This window comes from Myotis yumanensis, unplaced genomic scaffold (genome assembly GCF_028538775.1).
Source record: "Myotis yumanensis isolate MYYU_CA2020_CCGP unplaced genomic scaffold, mMyoYum1.0.hap1 SCAF_7, whole genome shotgun sequence".
Lineage (NCBI taxonomy): Eukaryota > Metazoa > Chordata > Mammalia > Chiroptera > Vespertilionidae > Myotis > Myotis yumanensis.
The window spans coordinates 31,116,093-31,135,614 of NW_027223758.1; the positions used below are offsets into that span (position 1 = coordinate 31,116,093).

The window sequence follows — 19,522 nt, forward strand, 5'->3', positions numbered from 1 at the left end:
TTTTCATTAAACGTATCAGATCTGTATTTGAATTTCATAAAATTTATAATTGAAAAAAATAGATTCGTGTACCTCAATTTTTTTGAGACGTACTTAAAAGTTTCCCAACAAATGAAGCAAGTAGCAGAATGTCATTTTCTTTTGACATTTGCATCTGCATCGACAAAAGTTTGTCTTTTTTAAAGAAATGCTTTGTCTTTAAAGTAAAATTGATTTCAAAACTACATCTGTCTGTCCAAGTTAAGTAAATTTTGCTAACTCTTGGGTCAGCTCTATATTAGCATCCAATTAAAAATAAATTGAATGGGACATTCAGTCCCTTGGTCACACTAGCCACATTCCCAGTGCGCAGCATGTGGCTGGTTGCTGTTGTATGGACGACACTGCTGCAGAGAGCTTTCTGCTGGGCACCCTGTCATGTGATGACACTCAGCCTCTCATGGACAGGACTATGTGCTCAGCTGCCACAGAATCCAGATTCTTGTGTGTGTTCCTCACCGCCTCCTTCTGTCATAAGAACAGTGACTCTCAGCTGAGTTTGATTTAATCTGATCAACTTGGTTTAGTTGGATCAGAAGGTCACAGTTCGATTCCTAGTCAGGGCACATGTCCAAGTTGTGCGCTCGATCCCCCAGTAGGGGGCATGCAGGACGCAGCCAATCAATGATTCTCTCCCTCTCCCTCTCCCTATCTCTCTTAAATAAATTATATATATATATATATGTCCCCTACTAGTCTGTGAGCATCTGGGGAACAAAGCTGAGGCTTTTTCATCTCTCTGTGCCCTGCCATGGGCATGGATGAGTCCTGGTCTGTACCCCTTACTTTACATCTGCCATCCAGACACTGGTGGTCTGTTTAGGATGGTGCAACTTCCCTCTAAAGTTTGGAACACTCCAAGGCCCATTGATAGTGCATTCAAGTTCTCTTTAAGTTGTTAAGGGCACTGCTCAACCTTTACCCACTTAGCTCATGTCCAGGGACAACCAGACAGTAGACAAAAGCCCTAACAGCCAAGGAGGGCTGACATGGGTGACAGGAGGAATCAGTGGCCGGTTTGAGGGCCTGAGTTCCCTCTCTGTAAAGGTGGAAAGTCACCATGGACAATGACTGGGGTGTGGATGAAGAGGGTTCGTTGGAACCTGGGGGAAGGAGTATCAACTTCACCATAATCCTAATACCTCCACTGTTTCAAAAGCCTCCCCACCCATTACCAACAGGGATTCTTCAAACATCTTGAGAAGTGAACAATGCAAAAAGGGGAGGCGAAGAGAGCGAGCTGTCCATTCAAAACTGGGAGCAAAACATGAACTCAAGTTTTGACTTGTCAATTCTGTAAGCTGGTTCTGTTCATAACCCATGTGTGCTAGCGCTAATGAGCAAAGGAAACAAAACAGATGAAGCAAACCCCAAATCCTCGAACTTCAGAGCTGGTGGAACCCCTGAAGATCTTTTAGATCAATGCTGTGTTTCACAGAAGAGGACACAGGTCCAGATCAGGGAAATGGTGTACTTAAAGCCCTCCTATGAGTCCTAAATCCAATTTTGTTCATTTCTATCAGCTCCTCTGCAAGAGCTGTGGCGAGTCACCCGCTGGAATCAGGAGACTTGGAGTCTTGTCCCACCCTGCAGCCTCACCTCCCCACTCAGAGCTTCCACTTGCTCTGGTGTGAGATGAGGTGTTGAGTGGTGCGTCCCCCGTGACCACTCCACCTGGATGGCCATGATTTCCCCCCAGGTTCTGCCCCGATTCAGAGAGGTGGGCAGAGGCAAATAGAAGCAGGAGAAGAGAGCAGGGGCAGCCTGTTTATAAGGTTGTGGGGGGGTCCTCATCAGGAGAGGGAGAAAGATCAGCAGAAGAGGGGAAGCACGATTAAAAACACACCTGAATCAGAGTCACAACACACCTGTGTTTCTTCAGTTGCTTCCACATCTCCTTCTTCGGCACCTCCTTTTCCTTCTTTGGGGATGCTCTCTGCTCCTTAAGGGAAGCCCTCCCATCCTTCTTCTTCCTCCCCTCTCGGGTCCTCTGGGCTGTGCTCCGCTTCTGTTTCCCCAGCTCTTCTCGGTGTCTCCTGTGCTCTACCTGCTTCCTTTGGGGGGAGTCTGGCCTTGGGCTGCCCTTGGCCCGCTCCTGGCCAGCAGGGCCTCCGCACCTGCCTGTCACACCCTCTGCTTTGGGGGCCGGCTTCCTGGAGGGTCTCCTCCCAGACCTGTCACCTGCAGGGGCAGGAAAAAGACAGGTCCCAGCTGTAAGAAATCAGATGTTCAAGATGCTTCTTGGAGCTTGTTGGCTCCAAAGGCCTCTTTTGGAGCCTCTGGTCTTGGGTGAAAATTAATGTCTCCCTCCTTTGACCAGTTGGCAACCCTACACACTCTTGCCTATCCTCAGGTAGAGATCCAGGCACATGCCTTTCTTCTTTCTCGGTGTGCAGTCCCTTGGACTCAGAGCTGAATCATCTCCTGACTCCCAGGGTTAAGGCCAAGTCTGGGCCTCTGTTTGGTAAGGCTGGATCACTGAGACAGGAAGGACCCAGCTGGCTTCATTCGCCAGGGCTTTTGCTCCTCATGTGCCCCTGCCTGGCATGAGGGAAAGGATAGGAGGTGAGAGCAGCAGGTCCTGTTCCTCAGCACGGCCGTGCAGGCCACAGGTTCAGTCAGGAGGCAGAGGGAAAGGGGAAATGTGGGCGAGAGCCTTTGTTCTAGTTCCAGAGGGAAGGAATGGATGAGGTAGAGTAAGCAGGGTTAGGGATGGCTGGTTTGAATAATTTCAAAAAGACCCAGAATAGCCTACATAATATTGAAGGAGGAGAACAAAGTTGGTCAACAGACATTATCTAACATCAAGATTTACTATAAAGCTATAATAATCAAGACAGTGTGGTGTTAGTGAAAGAATAGACAAATACACTAATAGAGCAGAATAGAGAGGCCAGAAAAAGACTCACATAAATGTAGCCAACTGAGCTTTGACAAAGGCAGTTCAATGGAGATAGTATGTTTCACCAGATGGTGCTGGAAAACTGGACATTGCATCACATGCAAAATAATAATAATAATAATAATAATAACAATAATATAGACACAGACCTTTTACCTTTCACAAAAATTAACTCAAAATGGATCATAGATCTAAATGTAAAATGCAACGGATAAAACTCCCCAAAGATAACAGAAGAGGATACCTAGGTGATCTTGGGTTTTGCAATGACATTTTGAATCCTAAAGCATGATGGATAAGTTAAAAGAAAAAATGGACAAGTTGGACTTCATTAAAATTAAAAAGTTCTGCTCTGCAAAATCACTGTTAAAAAATGAAAAACACAACAACCACAAAATAAAAATATAAAAAAGAAAGAAAAGGAAAAGACAAGTCACAGGCTGGAAGGAAACATTTGCAAAACGCATATCTGAAAAGAATTGGTATCTAAAGTCTACAAAGACCTATTAAAACTCCACAGTAAGAAAATAGCTCAATTTAAAAACGTGCAATGGATCTCAACAGGTACCTCTCCAAAGAAATACACAGATGGCAGGTAGGTATAAAAAAGAAGCCAACATGATATGTCTTCAGGGAACTATGAATTAAACCAAGAATGACTTGTTAGATGACTAACAACATTAATTGCTAGTGAGGATGTGGAGTAACAGGAACTCTCATTTATTGCTAGCAGGAATGCAAAATGTTACAGCCGCTTTGGAAAACAATTTGGCAGTTTCTTACCATGCTAAACACAGGTTTCCCCTAGAATTCAGCAGTCACACTTGTAGGGGTTTATCCAAATGAACTGAAAACTTAGGTCCACATAAAAACCCGCACACAAATGTTTACAGCAGCTTTATGTATAATTGCCAAAAACTGGAGGCAAACAAGACGTCCTTTAATAAGCGAATGGATAAGTAAACTGTGGTGCAGCCAGACAACAGGATATTATTCAGTGATCAAATGAGCTATGAGCCCTGAAAAGACACGGAGGGACCGGCCTTAAATGCATATTCCTAAGTGAAAGAAGACAGTCTGAAAAGGCTATGTACTGTTTGATCCCAACTGTATGACATCTGGGAAAGGCAAAACTACAGAGACAGTGCCCTGGCTGGTGTGGCTCAGCTGGTTGGAGCGTCATCCCACACACCAAAAGGTGGCAGGTTTGTGGGTTCGATTCCCGTTAGGGCACATACCCAGGTTGTGGGTATCTCCGATTGGAGTACATATGGGAGGCAACTGATCGATGTTTCTCTCTCACATTGATGTTTTTTTTCTCTCTCCCTTTCTCTCTTCCCTCCTCTCTCTCTCTCAAATCAATAAGAAAAAAGCATGTCCTTGGGTGAGGATTTAAAAAATATTTTTAAAAACACCCATGGAGACAATAAAAAGATCAGTGGTTGCCAGGAGTGGAGGGGGAGGGGAGAAGGGATGCTAGGTGGAGCACAGAGCATCTTTTTCAGGGTGTACTAGTCTGTGTGATATTGTGATGGTGGATGCATGACATTATGCATTTGTCAAAATTTGTACAGACAACACAAAGAGTGACTCCTAATGTAAACTGTGGACTTTAGCTAATAATAATGTATTAATATTGCTTCATCAGTTGTAACAAATGCACCACACTGATGCAAGATGCTAAAAATAGGGGAATCTGGGTGGGGGGGGGGGGAGGAAAGAAGATTGTATATGGGAGCTCTTTCTGTTTTCTACGAAACGTTTCTGTGCATCTGAAGCTGATCCGCTCAGCTGAGGAGTGACCACAAGGTGAGAGTGAGAACTGAAACCAGGTACCCCACGCTCAGCCTGGACATAGAGCCCAAACTACACGTTAGTGTCTGTATGAAGATGACTTTGTGCTATGCCTGTCTTCATTAGCATGGCTTTATTTTTCCAGGAATTTCCTGCCCAGGCAAATGGCTCATTACAGGATTTTCCCACAGATCCGTCACCTCTTCAATGAAATGCATCACAGACAATTTGCACCCTTAGATTCCTTGAAAGCTTTGCCTCAAAATCCCAGCCTTGCTATTTATCATAATTCTTCCCCAATCCTAAACAAGCCCCCACTTTGAAAGACCTGCCTTGAATCAAATTTTCAATTCTCAATAAATTCTGACTTCCCTGCCCCGCTGAGACAGTGCCAAAGCTTGCCTGTAAGCAACACATCAGCTTTGTCTTATCAACAGGCTGTGTTCTTCATACTTAGGGAGCCAGCTTTTGACAATAAATTAGATCAACGTATTTTGCTTTTAAAAAGGAGAAATAAATGGCGTACCAAAGAAAGAGGCCATGGAAATAGAGTCATGAATTATCATTGGGACGGTTGAAAACGCCTCTCAAAGAACTGATGTTTATGCTGAATCTTGAAGGATGAACAGGACTTTGCCAAGAGAAGAAAGGGGTAGAGACAGAGAGGGGGTGGTGGTCAACGGTGGAGGGATTGTGAGCCGAGGAAACAGGGGATTGAGGGCCCTGGTAGAAATGCCAAGGGGTCTGGGCATGGGTTACCGAGGCAGAGCTGAGTCTCAGATAAGATCCCGTGCTGGGGCGGGACTGTGGAGAGTAGGGGTTACTCAGAAAACAGTACATGCCCATGGGTGAGGGTGTGATACTGGAGTGTGTTTTGCAGGTCATGGCCTGCATCAATGGGTCATGCTAGCTGCACTGAAGGGGCTGTCGTGGGGCGGGGACACTGGCTCCCAGTCCCTGCAGGGCAGGCCCTGTGGGCATGTTTGCTTCACTTGCTGTGAAGGCAGGAAGAGGCATCAAGCAGGACAACAATCTCCACTGGGACTTGCTTCCCAATTGCTGCAGTCGCTTCAGGGACCTATGAGATCGCTGGTGTAAATCAGCACATTGGAAAGCACTGAGTGCTATTTACAGACTCAAAGACAGGAAGCACATGGTGTGTGTGGCAGGCAGGCTCTCTTCGCCCAGTCCTGCCCTAACCGTGTCTTCTCCTTCTCACCTCCTGGGGGAAAAGGGTTGTGGGTAAGACAACGTAAAGAAAGATAATTTGGTCATAATAATAATTCATCCACATTAGGAAGCTGGCCAGGATCAGCCAGTGAGAGATGGGTTGTCTTGTAGATGCTCTTCCACGGCTCTGGGAGGCTCGGCTCCCTCTTGGAGGAGAGATGGAGCCAGAAACAAACCCTCTCCCTCCAAAGACATGGGAGGAGGGTGAGTCTGTGCGTGTCGCCGCAGCTGCGACCCCAGGAGAGCCCTAGCACTGAGCCGGGTGGAGGGGAGCCGGGTGGGTGCAGAAGGGGAAGGACTGTGGAGAACCAGACCCACGCATCCCGCAGACAAGGAGGGGAGCTGGCCCTCCCTCACCCGGCCACAGCGAGGCACACTTTCTCATGTTCTCATGTCTCTGCAGGGAGCTATGGGCTGGATGGGGTGGCAGGTGGGGTAGGGAGGAGGGACAGTGACCAAGGGCAGCTGGAGTGTTGAGATGCCAGTGGTGCCTTCGCACCAGCTCCCTCCTGCCCAGAGCCCGGGCTCCCCTGCCCATCCCCTTGTCACGGAGCTGCCTCACCAAGGACTCAGGCCCCGGGCAGTGGGGGACAATGGGGGACAAGAGGGAAGAACTTGGCAGAGGAGGCAGAGGAGGTGGACCTTGGAGGCAGCTCCCCCACATACTGTGCACCAGGGTGGGGGCCAGAACAAGTCCCTTCCCTTCAAAATGGGGTGGGGAGATCTCTCTCACCCCCCAAAGTCCATCGCTCCCCAAGATTCTGCTTCCTTGCCTGCAAGGGGGGCCCTGACTGGGATGTGAGGAGGAGAAAATGGCATCATATCCACAGCACGTCTCATGGTGTGAAGTGAAGGACGGCCACCCTGCGGGCAGGGCTTCTGCCCTCCTAATGACAGGGGAGGGTCTTCTCTCCAGCCTATGAGGTCCTCAGAGCAGCCCACCCCCTCTGGGTAAGTCGTGGCTCACATTCTGGATGAGAAGAGGAGGAGCACCCACTACTGCTGGGGTTTATGGAGGTTAAGAGTGTGCGGCTGGAGTCTGTGCCTGGGTGTGAGTCCTGACGCCACCCTACCCGCAGGCTGGTGAGTGCTCACTGCTTCCCAAGACTCATCTCAAAGTGTCACAACTCTGGGCGTCTTCCTGACCCCTGGGGCTGCGGGCAGGCCCTCCCTGTGCAGCATCCGCCCCCTCTCCAGTTAAACCTCCTGCTTGGGGAGTTCCTTACAAAGACAGGGAGGGAGAGCAGGAGGAAGGAGGATGGAAGAGACGGCGGCTAGGCTGCCAGCCTGAGTGGGCACTGCAGGCTCCCCGGGAACGAATCACCACCTCACCTGTGCCTGGAGAGCCGCTCCTAGACCTTCCTCTTGCTCCACCTCCTGCTGTAAGAGATGGACGGGTGAATGGATGGCCTCTGGACAGGCCCCCTCCCTGGGCCACCCCCATTTCACTGTGGGAACCCTCCGCCGGTTCACAGCTGCCTCAGCCCAGAACCCGCTCCCATTCCTAGTATTTTACTAACAAGCTCCGGGACCCCCAGTCTTGACATTTCTCTGACACCCTGGAAAAACCATGAGGTCAGAACATCCCCACAGCTCCCTGCCCCAGGCAGGCAGACAGACAGACAGACAGACAGATTGCCAAGGAAAGGCAACTCTGACCAAGACAGCAGGAGACTGAAAGGCCGCGGAGGGCTCTGCCTGCCTCTGCCACTCGGCGCTCAGCGTTAGCACAGGTGCTGTGCGTGGCTCTGCACCTGTCATCTTAAATCCCTCAGACAGTCCTGAAGGGACGGTGGCTGCCTTCACCTCCCCGAGGAGGCAGGGAGGGTCGGATAACCAGCCTGAGGTTACTCGGCAAGCAGGCGGCAGGCCCTGGACTCAAACCAGGTCCCTGTGTCTTGAAAGATCCTTTCTGCCTCCCTGTCCCCTGCGGCTACCCAGGAGCCCTGGGGGCGGGCCCCACAGAGATGAGGACAGACTCACCTTCTTCCCCCAGGCCCTGGGGCTGGTGGCTCATGGTCAGGGCTGGCTGGGCCCCCACTCGGCTCAGGGGGCTTGCAGGTCCACACACACCTGTAGCCTGGGGTGGTTTCCTGTCCTCATGGCTGCTGACCTCCCTCCCTAGGCCCAAGGGCAGCCAGGGCTCTGCGGCTTGATTGGGATTGAATGTGGAGGTAGGTGAGGTGTGGGAGAGAGGCAGGAAGGAGCCGAGCCCTTCAATCCGGCCACACACTCCTCAGTTCAGGTTTCCCTGGAGAGAGGCGGCATGGCCTCACCTTTCAGGCATCACTTACAACAGAGGGGCCCGGAGCTGCTGCTCTTCTCCACTTGCACGGGGCCAGCGGAGGTGTGGGGAGCACCCCAGGGCCCTTCCCTCTATCCCGTCCCTGGTTGGAACCAGGCACCAGGGAAGTTCTAGGACGTTTGTGAAAATGATCACCAGGGCTCGGTTTAAAACACGGATTCCCAGGACGCCCCTGGGCATTTGCATCAGGAAGTCAGGCAGGGCCCAGGACCCTGCACTCTGAATCCTGATGTAAGGAGTCCTGAGCCCAAAGCGAACCGTTCCCACCCTGCCTCCTGCTCACCGATGGCAGCGCCGCCCGCTGCTGCCCAGCTTCAAAAACGGCAGCTCTGGCTGCTTTGCAAACCATGACCAGAGCCTCAGAGTAGACTCTGGAGGAGGCTCACAGGCCCCGAAGGGCGGGGCTCCTAACCGGGGGTCCCTGGAACTGAGTCGTGGATGGAATCTTGTGGGTCTGCAAACATCGAGTTTTTATTTTTCCTGCCCTTTAACTGGAATTTAGCATTTCCCTAAGAACGTGTGATTCTGTCCCCAATAGAAGTCAGATTTTTCAAGCACATTAAGCTGTTGGGACTATCGCAAAATATCATGTATGCTGATCACTGCTTTGAAATTATGATAGTCACAGACCTGCCACTAGATCTTGCTGTTTAATTATTAGGAAGCATGTGTGTCATTATCTGAAAGATTCTTAAAAACTATTTGATACCTATTTCAGGATCCTTGGTCTCCTTTGTAATCTCAGTATTTTATCTTCCGGATTTAAAATCAATGCTCTGACCAATGTCTATAGCTCTCACCGGGATTCAGTGACACAATAGGATTAAGAACCTGCCCCAAGGCAAGTCTCCGGTGGGTGTCGGTGGGTGTCGCAGACAGCCCCAGCCTCCAACCCTCCCTCCGGAGCCCCTGGAGACCTTGGTGAAGGGGAGGGGCAAAGGAACCACCACATGTGATGGCCTCTGAAATGCACTCACAACCCTCCAGCTTTAAAACTTTTCTCTTTGTCACCTGCCTTTCTCTCTGATCTGACAGTTCCTGCCCTGGGGTGCAAGGGCAGTGAGGGACTCTCACTCTCTGTCCTCTCCCTCTACAACTGGGGCCCTGGGTGCCTGCAGCTGGCCCCTCTCCCAGCTGGACAGCCCCACTGCAGGGCCCCAGACTGGGCAGCAGCAGGCTGCCTGCCCAGAGCAATGAGGAGCGGCTTCCTGCTGAGGGCGCTCCCCGCTCTCCCGCCCCCTCCCCGGTCCCCTGATGAGCGAGGACCCTCACAGCAGCTCTTGGCCCTGCCCTTCCTGGCTCGCTCTTGTGAAAGGAGGAAGGCTTCCTACCCACCTTCGTCTCCGGAGGGTTCCGTCGTGTTCCAGCCCCAGCCCTGTCTGCACGAAGGAATACACCACTTCCCTGCTTCCCACAGAGAACAAGGAGCACCCACAGGGCCAGAGCCAGTGGCAGGCACAAGGCACCATCAGGGGGAAAAGCAGAGGACCCTGGTGGGTTTATACTCTCTAAGGCGGCTAGGCTTGGTCTGTGGTGCCTGAAGGGGGAGATCTGGGAATTAAAAAAGTTCTCTCTCACAGCAAAGCCCGTATGGGATTCCAAATCCATGTTTGGGAGTCAAACACTGAACACAGAGTATTTTGCTCTATTTGTCACACAGCATCTATGTAAATTCCAATGCTCCTGGATCTACATACACGTTCAGGGGAGCATGAGGTCTTGGAACGTTGGAGGCAAATGAGTCTGTCCTCATCTTGTCGGGGCCCAGCCGCAGGGTTCCGGGGCAGCAGCGGACGGAGAGGATCGGGTCTTGCAAGGCACAGGGATGCGGGATTGAGCTATTTGCTCAAGGAGTGAGGAAAGAGAATGACATTGATATTTTAAAACTCCTATCCTGCCCTGGCCGGTTGTTCAGTTGGTTGGAACATCCTCCTGTCCACGAAAAAGGTTGCAGGTTCCATTCCTGGTCCGGACACATACCTGGTTGGTGGGTAAGATCCCCTACAGCCTATGGAAGCGATTTAAAACATGAGCTTGGAAATCAGAGTCTAGTTTTGCATGATCTTATGCATGTTATTTATTCTTCCCAAGCCTCTGTTTCCGCATCTGGAAAATGGGGATAAGAGGTTCCTCTTGGGACTTGTGAGGGATTGAAATGTATGAAGGCAGGTAAAGGAGCCTGCACAGGCCAGAGAACACCAGTAATGCAGAGCTTGTCATTTGCCTACCCTTGGGGGGAGGGGGTGGGGGCAGCTGCATGCTCCAGGTCCTCCTGGACCTGATTTATCTCCCCTCGCTCCACGTTCTCCATCCATACCTCTGTGTGTCTGTGGTAGCCACGCAGGGGCCTTGCCTCTTCTTTGTCAGGAAGATCCCAGGGCTAGTGCCGTGCCAGCCAAGAAACTCTGCTTACCTGTCAGCAGGGAAGCCCCTGGACTCAACCCGAGCCAGAACCCACGAACAGCTCTTTCAGAGGCTGTGCTGGGCAGCTGAGCCCATTCAGGCTGGCTTTCCACTTTGAAGTGATACTTTTTAAGGCTTTGGGCAGCATGTTCCTACCAGAGGGGGAACCTTGTCTGAGAGGAATAACCACACCGGGTGTCTTGGGGTCATCTGCAGCCCCCCTCCTGCTTCTCTTGCTGCACTGGTTTCACATCCCTGCACACCGTATTGCCTTCTCCTTGCACCCCTCCCACTAGGACCTCGGGGGGCTCACCGGCAGGAATCCTCCAGGGATGGGGGCTGCTTACTCCCTCGTTAAGCTGTTCTTTTCACTGACATGCACACTGGCTTGTGGGTGGTTCATTCTGGTGCCTAATTATGAAAGATTCACAAGCACAGAAAACTCATCACTGGAAGCACCCAGCGTTCTCCTCCCAGGTGGCCGGGCACACATACAAGGTTTGGTCGTTTGGATCCATGGAACCTACATCAGCCCCCAAACCACTTCCCATGACGCTTTCATCGTGTTGACCACACTTGACAATTTGAATCTCTCCCTCCCTCCCCTGTGTTCCTTTAAGTGTGGAACACGGCTTGACCCTCCACAATGCTAGGAAAAGGGGTGCCCGGTTTTGTTTGGGGAAAGGGATCAGGGGAGACGTCCAGGAAACAGTGTGCTGAGCTGAGGTTTAAAAAATGAGAGGAGGCCAGGGGAGGGCTTCTTGGGCTGAGGCAACAGCAGGAACAGGGCCATGTGTCCTTTGGTGTTGCTGGTGGGTAAGTTTGAAGTGAGGCCAGAAGGAGGGTGAGGCCAATGGGCCGGCTGGAAAGATTGTGGAGACTTGCAACTGTCTTTTAAGGATACAGAACTCTTTTTTTTTTTTTTTTTTAAACTTTTGTTAATCCTCACCTGAGGATATTTTCCCATTACTTTTTAGAGAGCATAGAAGGGAGGGGGAGAGATGCAGAGAGAGAAACATCAATGTGAGAGAGACACATCGTTTGGTTGCTTTCCGCACACCCTGACGAGGGCCAGGTATCGAGCCTACAACCTAGGTATGTGCCCTTGACCAGAATCAAACCCAAGACCATTCAGTACGAGGGCCAATGCTCTATCCACTTAGCCAAACCGACTAGGCCAGAACCCTTGATTCCATAAGGATAAAAATCATCTTTCAAGGATACAAAACTCTGAAGGGTTTTGATCCATGGCACAACAGGTCTCAAACGAACAGAGGGTTAGAAGCAGGTGAGTCATAACCTCTGCAGTGCTGAGTCACTGAATCCTAACAGTTTTGCCGTTGGATATGGAAAGTCCGAACACAATATCCGATTGCGACTACCAGTGGGAGAGAACAGGTATCCTGCCTGTGGCCTCTGGTGGGTCCAGGGCAGGTGGGGAAGCCACAGCTGTGCGAGGTCTTTTCGGGCGGCTGGCTTGGGTGTCCCAGTTAGAGTGGTGTCCATATTTATCAGACTTCTTCCTGTGGAACTCCGAGCCCACCGAGGATGACTCAGCACTTTGACAAATGTCAGATTCTGCTTACACTCTCCTTGCACCAGTGCTGTCTGCTCTAGGGTGGGGGATCTACAGGGACTCGGACACACCCCTTCCCCTGGGGCAGGTGGCAGATTCCTTTGAGAGGAAGAGACCACCAAGAGACTTCCCGTTAGATGACAAGCTCTGCTTCTTATTTGGGGCGATGCAGCAAGGTCAACAGTGCATTTCTGAGAATAAACTATATCCCAAATAATTGTCCGGTGAAGCCTGGTGTCTGAGGAGATCCATCAAGCCTCTGGGGCAATTCCTTCTCTGCTTTGCCCTGGAGTTTTGCCTCATCAAGATTTGCCTTTTCTCTGTGGTGATTTCGCCACGTCTGTAATGTGAAACCTCTTGACTTCACACATTTGCAAGTTTTAAGAAAGATAATCTAGTTTGAGGGCAGTGAAACCAAATCAGGTGGCACAAAAACGTGTCTTTTAACTTTTCATAAAATATTCTTGTTTTTATTCTGCTTACCACCGGCTTTAGCTAATTCACACTTGAGTTAAATTTATTGGGCATTCAACTCAAACATGGTTTCAAAGAGTCATAATATTGGAGTGGTGTGCTCTTAATATTTTATCAGGATGGCAGACATTTCTATTGCTAGGTTTGAGGATGGGAAGTGCTACGGTAATTCTCTTCCAGGGGTGTGGCTTGGTCTTAGAAAACAAAACCCTAAAATTGAATAGGACAACGACAAAAATCACATGTGTGGTTTCAAAACCAGGAGTCACAGGGTGTTCAAGTCCAATGGTCCTTTTGTCTCAAAACCCCTGGTTAAGGGGAAAGCATCTTGGGCCATCTTGTTAATTTATCTAGCCAATTAAAAATACATACGTATAATTAGCTGTGGGCATCTGCTTACAAAACATCCAGTGTCGCTCTCAGAACCTTGTAAACCAGCACAATGGGGAGGATCGGGTGACGGGAGGTAACACTCTCGCTGGGCTAACGTGAGCTGGTGCTGTGGCCCGGTCGCTGCCCTTCACCTGCTGCTCACACCACGGAGCTCCCTGCTGGGCAGTTTGTGGTGCAGGGCAGCGGAGGGGAGGGGCCGTGGGGAGCAGGACGGCAGCCGTGCGCCCCTGCCAGCCTTGGGGTGTGTATGTGTGATGAACGGGGTGTTTTTGAGGCTCCTTGGGGCAGCGTCTGGGTTCCTCTGCTTTACTCTGTCATCATTGAAGGTGGAGCAAAGGGGACTTGTCGGCAAGGAGCTGCTGGGGTTGTCTCTGCCATGTTGGCTCATAGTCAGGAGGGGAGATCTACACCCAGGGGTTTGGGACCTGAGGAAACATTATCACCAGGACAAGGGACGATTCCTGCCAGAGATAAGTCAGACAGACCAAGGGATTGGCTGGGCAGGAGGAAAACGGCAGCCGGGCAGTGTCTAGGGCAGTGATGGCGAACCTATGACATGCGTGTCAGAGGTGACACTCGAACTCATTTTTTTGGTTGATTTTTCTTTGTTAAATGGCATTTAAATATATAAAATAAATATCAAAAATATAAGTCTTTGTTTTACTATGGTTGCAAATACCAAAAAGTTTCTGTATGTGACACGGCACCAGAGTTAAGTTAGGGTTTTTCAAAATGCTGACATGCCGAGCTCAAAAGGTTCGCCATCACTGGTCTAGGGGCCGTGACTTTATGTGTCTGCCTCTGCCCCCTCTCCCCCACCCCAGGAGGCAGAGTGTGGACAAAAGAGCTGGGGAGCCAGGATTCTGTCACTTCTTCCTCTAGGGCAGTGGTTCTCAACCTGTGGGTCACGACCCCTTTGGGGGTCGAACGACCCTTTCACAGGGTTGCCTAAGACCATCGGAAAACACATATATAATTACATACTGTTTTTGTGATTAATCACTATGCTTTAATTATGTTCAATTTGTAACAATGAAATTGGGGGTCACCACAACGTGAGGAACTGTATTAAAGGGTCGTGGCATTAGGAAGGTTGAGAACCACTGTTCTAGGGATAAGGACAATTCATAACCGGAATGCTCCTCACAAGTGAATGTGTTGAATAAAGTCGAACTGCATTTATAGATGTCACCTGAATCACGGGTGACAAGTCCCTCTTCAGTCCCGCACGATGTATGGGCCATAAGGAAGATACTGACGACTTCTACACCTTCGTGTTTTCACCTGTTTGGTGGAGGTAACTCTGCTCCGACTCCTGTAAGGGTCCTGGGGACTGAGTGAGCTGATGGCTATAACTGGAACACCCCAAACCCTGAAGGGTTCAGAGGGGTCTCTGGAATACTGCTGTCACTGCTCACAGTCCTGGAGCTCAGGCCCGAGGTGCCCCTGAAGCCCCATGTTTACCAGGGCACAGACCAGCCCCCTTTCCTCTGCTCCTCCACAAAGCTCTTGATTTTTTAAAACTTTTTTTGGTTAATCTTCACCTGAGGATATTTTTTTCCATTAATTTTTAGAGAGAGTGGAAGAGAGGGACTGAGGGAGGGAGAGAGAGAAAGAGAGGAACATTGATGTGAGAGAGACATATTGATTGGTTGCCTCCCGCACGAGTCCCGACTGGGGTGGGGATGGAACCTGAGACCCTTTGGTGCACAGGCGGACGCTCTAACCACTGGGCAACAACAGCAGAGGCCAGAGGTGGGACAGCAGCAGGGCGAGTTTGACCCCCCTGCCATCATGTGGGCACATCTTGGAGACGTAGTTACACACCATAAAGAGCTTTGTGGTCCTGGCAGGTAACCCAGTGTGGCTGTGTCAGAGCCCCGGGCTGGGAATACCAAACAGGGACAACTTAACAGCCTGACGTTTCTCGGCCGCTTCTCCACAGGACTAACCCCCGCCCCACCTCCACCCAGAAGCTTGGACTTCCACCTGCCACCGTGTCTCTAGCGCTCACTCTTCCCAGCAAGACACCTACTCATCTGATCAACGAGGGTAGTCACGCACAGCGTGAGAGGTGGGAAGGTCCTTAACTGAGCTGTGGATTCCCTGTGTTTTAAGACCCTGTGGTTGGACATGGACCAGGGCGAAGGGAGTGGAAAAGGTGCAGGGGACTCACTTACTGAGAGGTGCGTGTCCATCGCGGATAACATTTCTCTCCCTGCCATTTGGGTCCTCTCATCAGTCCTGCTCTCCGACTGTTTGCTGTTCGGGTGCATATGTCTATTGGCCTCGGTTATGTCCTCCTTGGAGAGTCCTCACTCTTTTGATGTTTGTATTGCCTGTGCCTCCTTCATCTGAGTCTCTGGAGCCGAAGGGCAGGACTTAGGCCTTGGGTCAAAAATTCTGGATCCAGCTTCGGGGTGAACAATTTGGGACTCCTGGGGGAGCAGTGGGGCCTGAGCCTCTGGAGGGGAGAGGGGACCGAGCAGCCAGCCTGGTCACCAGGGATCTAGGTCGACTTTGAGAGAGGGACTCAGCTTCTGAATTGAGAGCCGGACCTTGGCCTCTGGGACAGCTGTGCGAAGGTTCGCCCAAAAAGGTCCCCCCATCCGCACCCCCCAGCGCTCTGCCGATGCCCACGCGGTTCGCAGGTCAGACCAGGTGCTCTCCATCCTCCCTGCCTTACTCTAGGGGCCAGGCAGGGACCGGGTGAGGGAGGGCGCTGGCCGGCTGCTGTCGGCAGGACCCGGGGCGTCCCGCCTGAAAGGCCTCACACCCTCCGAACAGGCCCCTGGGGCTCCCCCCCGCGGTTCTCACTGCCCCGACCAGAGACTGTGCGGGGGAAGCTGGCTCCTCCGCTTGGTCCCGGCAGTTCTGTCGGGCGCCCTCTGCCGGCCAGGCCATCGCTTGGCCATTGTGGCAAACCTGGGGACAGACTCAGAAACATCAGCGGAACCACCCGCCTTTTGGGGGGCCAGGGGAGACTGACTCAGTGGGCCGCAGCACGTTCTTTACCAACGTAAGCATTTGTCGTGCGTTAGAGCAACTGCACACGAATCTTAGTATAATTAAAAGTGACTCATGGAGGGGGTCAATGGGAGAAAAAAGGGGACAGATGTAATACTTTCAACAATAAAGATTAAAAAAAAAATTTTTTTAAAGTGACTCAGTTCTTTGATCTCAAAAGTAACTTCCTGTGAATTGGAGCGAATATAAATGTAAATAAGGAGTTTACCTCTAAATGAAAACTAAGCTCTATCGACTTCTTATTGTGAGCTAGAGCACATTGGTTCGGAAAGGCACCTGAAATAAACTCAGAAAGACACATCTCACATCTAAATGTCTTATTGCAGGTTAGAGCAAATTAAGGTACATCTAAGTAGTAGTCCTAATCCTAACTTCATATGGGAAGTGAGGACAAATTGAGTTTATGGGAAATCAAGCTCTAAATCACTCATTTAAAATAAAATGCGTGAGCTTTAAGGTGCTATAGAAACTTTCCCTTTGCAAACAAGCTCAGAAACACAGTCACCTCAAATGTACCATCTTCGTGCAAATTAAGTAGGTTGAGTATAAACAATATAAATAGGGTGTCCCAAAAATGTATGCACACTTTGAATAATTATAAAGGCAGTGTTTATTAAAATACATTTCATTTTCAAAATAGAGCTATCAGCTGTTGAAGTGTGTATACATTTCTTTGGGACACCCTGTATATAAGATAAATTAAAAGTACCTTATTATGTTGAGTTAGTGAAAATGAAGATGAAATTAAACCATGTGTCAAACAAGCAGCATGTTGGCAAACAAGCTAAGGTGCAGATATTCCCCTCTAAGAAAACTTCTAGTAGTGAGAAAGCAAATAAAAATGAGTTAGAACCAATTTAGATAAATCTAAGCCGTATCAGGGAAGATGTCATTATTCCTTAATCTACCTTGTTATGAGGAATGAGAGTAAATATAGTCAGTGCTAAGCATTTTAAGTGCAATCAAGCTCAAAATAACTCCTTTATTTTAAAGGAAACTGTTTATTTCTCTTTAGAAAGAATTCATATGTAACAGTTGATATTGAAACAAGTACAGACTCAAGCACTCTCCAGGTAACTAAGAGTTTAATCTAAGAGTTTTTTTAGGTGAAATCAATCTTGAAATCACTCATTCATTTCAAACAGATCTTACAAGCTTCCGAAGTACTTTGTAAACTTTAAGTGTGCAAACAAGCTCAGAAACATACATTCATCTCAAAATTTCCTGCTTCCTTCACTGGCTAGGAGGAGTGCCTCGGTCCTGGCACAAAGACAGAGATGGTATTCACCGAGATCACCCCCATCGGTGCTCCTGCTCCCCCTCCAGAAGCTGAGTCTGGATTTTGGCTCCATAGGAAGTCCCTGCCTCTCACTCCAGAGGCCACACCCCTGCTTCTCTCTCCAGAATATACTAGTAAGAACCCACTGATGGCTCCAGAGCCCAAGTCCCAATCCCCCTTCTAGAGCTGGAGTCTCCCGTTAAGCAATTTTTTCTATCTGGATTCCTTTAGGCAGGTAAGGGTCGAAGTTCCTTTCTGAGTCTCTTGTATCTTACAAATAACCAGCTTAAAATAATCAGTATCCCAAGAGGCACATTTTGGGGTGGAAAACTCGGCTTCCCCTCACTAGTAAAAGGAAGGTTCTTTTAAGAGCATGCATGATAGTGAACTCATTTTCACAAATACTGCTTTGATTCATTATAATTGCTTATAACTCTCCAAAGAGAAATTCCGAGATCTTAGAAGGTTTGAGGACTTTCTAGTACGTTTGAATCCTTTTGAAGGTTCGTTTGAGAACAGTATGTGATTCAAGTTCATTATCATAAACACTGCTTAGCTACATTGAGTGTGGTTTCATTTGCAGGAAGAAAGTGCAGTTGAGGTAAATGTGTTTTCCTTAGCTTTTTTTTTTTTTTTTTTTTTTTTTTTTTTTTTTTTTTTTTTAAGCTCAGGTCTTTTCTGAACATGTGTCCTGTCCTAGATATATGCATAGTTTTAAAAAATTACCCAATATTTACAGGAGCTTTTTGTCTTGTTTTGTTTTTATTGATTTTTTAGAGACAGAGGAAAGGAGAGAGAGAGAGAAACATCGATGTGAGAAGCATTGATCAGCTGCTTCCTGCATGCCCCCTCCTGGGGATGGAGTCCACAACCTGGGGCATGTGCCCTGACTGGGAATTGAACCTAAACCTTTTGGTGCATGGGATGATGCTCAGCCAACTGAGCTACACTGGCCAGGGCAGGAGCTTTTTAATGCCCTAAATTCCCAAAGAAATTCTCTCCTCAGCTTTTCCTGCCAGGCTTTCGGCATTCTGTTGTTTGCCTCAACTGTGATCTTTTGCTCCAGATGGCAATTGGTTGTCCGTTTGCCTTCCAGTGTTTTGGGGGAATGCTCTCTTCATAACTCCTTTTCTGTTCTATGAGTTCATTCGGCAAAACAAGGGGCAGGCACCTGTGTCAGTCCTTTAAGCAGTCTCCAGAGAGGTTAGAACAAAATTCATAGAGAGACCCTTCAGTGTACAGGCCAACACTCTCAACTGGCCAGGGCTCCCACTTTTTATATAGTTGAGCAGATAAAACCCATCACAAACACTTTAAAATTAATGACAAGTAGTCCTCTTTTAAGAGGATTTTACAAACATTGTTTGCTGTACAATTCATCCCAAAGTCACCTGGTAATTAGGGTAGTCATGTGCTAGTTAATTGCCTTTATTTGAAAGAAAAAAAAAACTTCTCTTATCTCTGTGATGAGCAGGTATTTATAGTTTGGAGCAAAGCATCTAAACTAAGCTCTCCAAGTGACAAAGATAAGAAGCAATATCTTCCTTAATGTTTACATTTCAGAGATGGCTCCCAGGTCTTGAAGAAAAATATTCCTAGATTATAAAATGGTCAACATACTTTTCAGCCTTTAAAAAATTTTTGCATAGATATCAAAGGAGCACATTTACAAATAGGTTTCTCAACAAAATACTCTAAGAAAATGGAGGGAGGAAACTATGTATTTCCTTTGTGGCAAAGGTGAAAACTAAATTAAATTTCATTTACCATTACTATTTAAACGCTATTCCTATGAGCTGAACTAGGTCTGCTTTGCAGAAGCCCTGTTAAAAAAGAGGCATCAGGCCACCAAGAGTGTCGCTTGTGCTAAGCCCACGTCACCAAACCAAAACCTAATGCTTTAGTTTTGTAGCAGGACAGTAAGTAAGAAGCTAGGAAATTCCCCGGGCAAGTGGAATGGGGAAACAAGAAAATTAAACAAGACCAAACAGTTTGGGCAGCTTGCAGCCAGCTTGTGAATCCCAAGACCTTATCTTCCCTAACCAAGAGAGTCGTGAGAGCAAATGGTTTATATCCTCCTCCCTAACCAGAGAATACATA

General features: G+C 48.8%; 1 protein-coding gene across 1 annotated transcript in view; it reads right to left on the reverse strand.

Annotated features, from left to right (window-relative positions):
- TMC2 (transmembrane channel like 2) overlaps positions 1 to 7,982 on the reverse strand; it is a 48,912-nt gene extending 40,930 nt beyond the window's left edge. Inside the window, exons 1-3 of the mRNA XM_070420036.1 lie at positions 7,949 to 7,982; positions 7,298 to 7,345; positions 1,908 to 2,220 (exon numbers count right to left, since the gene is read on the reverse strand). Of these exons, the coding sequence (XP_070276137.1) occupies positions 1,908 to 2,220; positions 7,298 to 7,345; positions 7,949 to 7,982 (395 nt within the window). The remainder of the gene's footprint in view (positions 1 to 1,907; positions 2,221 to 7,297; positions 7,346 to 7,948) is intronic.
- Between the last annotated feature and the right edge of the window lie 11,540 nt (positions 7,983 to 19,522).